Source organism: Durio zibethinus, chromosome 5 (genome assembly GCF_047325235.1).
Source record: "Durio zibethinus cultivar Kanyao isolate XHJ-2024 chromosome 5, ASM4732523v1, whole genome shotgun sequence".
In the NCBI taxonomy this organism is placed as follows: domain Eukaryota; kingdom Viridiplantae; phylum Streptophyta; class Magnoliopsida; order Malvales; family Malvaceae; genus Durio; species Durio zibethinus.
Genome location: NC_143166.1, coordinates 5708936 through 5713396, shown reverse-complemented (window position 1 = coordinate 5713396; position 4461 = coordinate 5708936). Strand labels below are relative to the sequence as shown.

The window sequence follows — 4461 nt, the reverse complement described above, 5'->3', positions numbered from 1 at the left end:
CATGAATTTAAAGTATCTGTGAATGCAATTAGTTATTAATGAATATAATTAGTATTTTAATATAATTTAAGTTTATCACATTTATTGAATAACATAAATACTCATGAATAAAACCAAAATTGTTATATATTTTTTATGTTTTATGATATAAAAGAATATATTATGGGTTTTGAATCATTAAAATTAAGTTTTTATTTTTAATTTATGAGTTAATAGAGTTCAAATTAAATGAATTTGTTGATTTATTAACATGAGATGTTAGTTTATAAATATTTATTATTTATTCATATTAAAAAAATTATGACCTGAAACGAGTAAATTTTCTAGTTACAATCTGACTACACTATCATAGGCAGCCAATGAAGCCTTAATTGGAACTTGATGAAAAATAATAAAGTAACTCAAGTTTAATGGTATATATAATGTAATAATCCAATTATAATATAATATCAATACAATAATAAATTATTCTATTTATTTTCTAAAATTCTTCGTGTATTTTAAGAAAACTAATTAAAAAAAAAAAAGTTTCAAGAGAACCAAATTCGCAACTATAAATACTCCAAACAAAACAAAGGTGAAATTACGTAACAAGTTTCGCAGTTTTGTAATATCTCTAACTACCTCTGCCTGCCGCTTGGTTGGACAACCTTCCACTTCGCTTGTCTTTCAAAACGGTACTTTTTGCCTTTTTTTTTTTCTCAGCATTTTCATTAGATTTTGTTTATATCTGAATTGAAAAAGTTTTCTTTTGTTTCCATAGTTTTAATTTGGTTGAAAATTTTCAGAACAAGAAATGGCACGCAAGAAGATCAGAGAGTACGATTCCAAGAGATTGTTGAAGGAACATTTCAAGAGGCTTTCCGGCGAAGATTTGCCAATCAAATCTGCACAAGTCAGTTCAATTCCTCCTTATAGATCTCGTTATTCATTTAAAAATGCTTAAATATTTCTCTTTTTTAATCTGATTTTATTACTATTTATTTACTGATTAATTTCAACTGATTTAAAAGAAAAAAGTGTCCGGCTTTTGGAATTTCCGGATCTCGTATAAAGTCAGAAGGTTCGGTTGCTTTATGAAACAGAAAATTCTTTCCAGATCAGGAAGTTTTGAAATTTGAACATCAATTTAAGATGTTGATATTCCTTGATTTATTGGTTAATGATTATTGTATATATTGAACTTTGAGTGATTTCTATGGTTGTGCTGCTGATTTTAGATCACGGAATCAACTGATTTCAATGAGCTAGTAGAGAAGGAGCCATGGCTTTCGTCACAGAAACTGGTTGTTAAACCTGATATGTTGTTTGGAAAGCGTGGAAAGAGTGGTTTGGTTGGCTTGAATCTGGATTTCGCTCAAGTTATTGCTTTTGTGAAAGAGCGCCTTAGCAAAGAGGTTCAAGTTCCATTTGTGTCTTTGCAGCCATTAATTTGGCATCATTAAGGTTGAGGGTTCGACTTGTTGTTAACCTATTGTGACTTACAGGTGGAAATGAGTGGATGTAAAGGACCTGTTACAACTTTCATTGTTGAACCTTTCATCCCTCACAATGAAGAGTTCTATCTTAACATTGTCTCCGAGCGGCTTGGTTGCAGCATTAGCTTTTCAGAGTGTGGAGGAATTGAAATTGAAGAGAACTGGGATAAGGTACTGTCAGATAAGCTAAAACTCTTCGTTGGTTTATTTTTGTTTGATGTTTTTTTTTTTACCTTAACTTAGATGTGGTTATCCTTCATATAGGTCAAAACCATATTTGTCCCAACTGGGTCATTTTTCACTTCAGAAACTTGTGCTACACTTGTTGCAACCCTTCCCTTGGAGGTAATTTTTCCAAATAATAAATGATTTTGTGAGCTGTTATTGCTTCTTGATTGTAGTTTCGCAGTATTTATAGGTCAGTAATTTTTCACGTTAGAGTTTCATTTTCTTAACTTCAGCACATTCCTTCATCTTCCAATGGATAACTTCATCAAATGGATTGCCAAATTAATCAGCAAATTTATTTTTTTATACAGTAAAGTGTGCTCTGAGTATTTGACAAAATTTATGTTCTTTTAATGTAGGTCAAAGGAGAAATAGAGGAGTTCATCAAAGTGATTTTTACTCTATTTCAAGGTATGTCGTATATCTGTCTTGAATCTAAGACTATATAAATTAATATTTGGAACTTGTCATTAACTTTTTCAAGTTTGAAAATGTCAGATCTTGACTTTACTTTCCTTGAGATGAACCCTTTCACATTGGTTAATGGAAAGCCATATCCTTTGGATATGAGAGGCGAACTGGATGACACTGCTTCTTTCAAGAACTTCAAGAAGTATATGCCCTTTTATCAGTAGTTTTCTTTATTTATTGTTTCAATGCAATATGGATTAGGGATAAAATTCATCTAATGCAGTTTCATTTCTCTGTAGATGGGGTGGTATTGAATTTCCAATGCCATTTGGAAGAGTAATGAGTGCAACTGAAAGCTATATTCATGGGCTAGATGAGAAGGTACACTAGATTTAATACATGGTTGGCCTTTTATCCGAAATCTCTTTTTACTTGCTAATCATCCAATTGGAGTGGAAACTTGAGCTGTATTACATACAATAGATATGGCGATTTTATTAATCACCTTGTCATATATATTATCTCTAAGTAAACCTCAATGTTCAATTCAGTCTTCATGATTAGTTTACCATTCAGTTTATAATCTAAGAACTCTGATAAAATTGTTGTAAACTACATTGCAATTCAATTAGTAGCTTCATCTACGAGTGTGGTATTAACCTTAAAAAAAAAAAAAAAAATCTTGCAGACAAGTGCATCTTTGAAATTTACAGTGTTGAACCCTAAGGGACGCATTTGGACAATGGTAGCTGGAGGAGGTGCAAGTGTCATCTATGCTGATACGGTTGGTTCTCTTCTTTCCTCACTCAGGGTTTTCGGGATAGGACTGAAACCCTGTAATTTTGAATTATTAGTCATGCTTTTAATTTACTCATGTAGTTTATTGCCCAATCAGGTTGGGGATCTTGGCTTTGCTTCTGAGCTTGGAAATTATGCAGAATATAGTGGAGCTCCCAATGAAGAAGAAGTATTGCAGTATGCAAGAGTAGTAATTGATGTAAGGACTTTGGCCCTTCATTCACATTGTAATGTTGCTAGAGCAGAAACCATGGTCTTGTACTTAACCAATAATGTTGTCTCTAACTTTTGTTGAAGATGCTATGAAACATTCTTCGAGTAATTTCAGATGCAAAAATTCCTGTGCATTAATAAGCATTATGAGCACATTTTCAGTGCTTACTCACATACATCTTGAACTGGTTTAAGTATTTGATTTTGGCTAAACAAATTAATTTCATTCTTCCTCTACAGTGTGCTACTGCAGACCCTGATGATTGCAAAAGAGCCCTTGTAATTGGAGGAGGCATAGCTAACTTTACTGATGTGGGTGCTACATTTAACGGCATAATTCGAGCCTTGAAGGAGAAGGTGAGCTCAACTATAGTGGTTTTTGCTTTACCCGTCATCCTCCTTTATTTATTAAGAATAACTGGATGTGCAAAATTTATACAGGAATCAAAGCTCAAAGCAGCGAGGATGCACATATATGTGAGGAGAGGAGGTCCAAATTACCAGAGGGGCCTTGCAAAAATGCGGGCACTTGGAGAGGAAATTGGCATCCCTATTGAGGTATCCATCTTGTATAGAACCTACATATAAACCAAGAGATGTAAATGATTATTACACTAAATCTGACTACTATCTATAGAAGAAAATGAAAGAGGCAGGCAATCGTTCCTGGAAATAAAAATTTTGCTGATATTTGTATTTTTGTTGTGGTGCTTCTCTCATAGGTTTATGGTCCTGAAGCTACAATGACCGGTATATGCCAGCAGGCAATCCAGTACATCACTGCGGCTGCATAAGTTGTAGGTTCTTGAATTCAATCTCTGATTGTTTTACCTTTTTCAAGTGGGACATGATTATTAGATTTGCATTCATTGTGTACTAGAAACCTCACAAAGTAATGTTAGTTCTGAATCATCATTAATTGTTTGCTGAGAATGAACATGAGATCTCAGGCAGACGGCATTTGTCTTCAATAAAGATCCTAGAAATTTTCTACATCTTTGTCCCCCAACTTAATTTCACAAGGCCATAAACTAGCCCAAGTTTGAACTTCAACCAGGGTCTTCGCTTGCAAATTTAGGAATTGGAATGCAGTACAGTAAACAAAATAGCAACGAAGAATTGGGCCTATTGGGGGCCCAACTTTTCAATTGCAACGTGCGTTCATATGCATCATGTAATAGTGACGTTAGCCAGCCAGACGCTAATTATAAATTGAACGGCAAGGGATGCTAATTTTCTTTTTTCTTTTTGAAGTTTGATACTGATTAAAATTTTAATCACGTTACAATAATTAATCTCGATCTGTTCCCGAATGATTTCGCTTGGAAAATTT

General features: G+C 33.4%; 1 protein-coding gene across 1 annotated transcript; it reads left to right on the top strand.

Moving 5' to 3' along the window:
- The first annotated feature begins 526 nt into the window (after positions 1 to 526).
- LOC111281987 (ATP-citrate synthase alpha chain protein 1-like) lies at positions 527 to 4121 on the top strand. The gene is made up of 13 exons (XM_022869836.2): positions 527 to 677; positions 789 to 895; positions 1221 to 1397; positions 1488 to 1649; positions 1743 to 1823; positions 2066 to 2117; positions 2205 to 2319; positions 2417 to 2498; positions 2806 to 2901; positions 3013 to 3114; positions 3369 to 3485; positions 3570 to 3686; positions 3851 to 4121. The coding sequence occupies exons 2-13, from the start codon at positions 797 to 799 to the stop codon at positions 3920 to 3922; spliced, it is 1272 nt and encodes a 423-aa protein (XP_022725571.2). The 5' UTR covers positions 527 to 677; positions 789 to 796; the 3' UTR covers positions 3923 to 4121.
- The last annotated feature ends 340 nt before the right edge of the window (positions 4122 to 4461 follow it).

What these genes read in the sequence shown, in the direction of transcription:
- LOC111281987 (XM_022869836.2), top strand. Translation starts at nt 797, where the DNA reads ATGGCACGCAAGAAGATCAGAGAGTACGATTCCAAGAGATTGTTGAAG. An exon ending in TTGAAGAGAACTGGGATAAG is followed by an intron (nt 1,650 to 1,742) that starts GTACTGTCAGAT and finishes TCCTTCATATAG; the next exon opens with GTCAAAACCATATTTGTCCC. An exon ending in TTGCAACCCTTCCCTTGGAG is followed by an intron (nt 1,824 to 2,065) that starts GTAATTTTTCCA and finishes CTTTTAATGTAG; the next exon opens with GTCAAAGGAGAAATAGAGGA.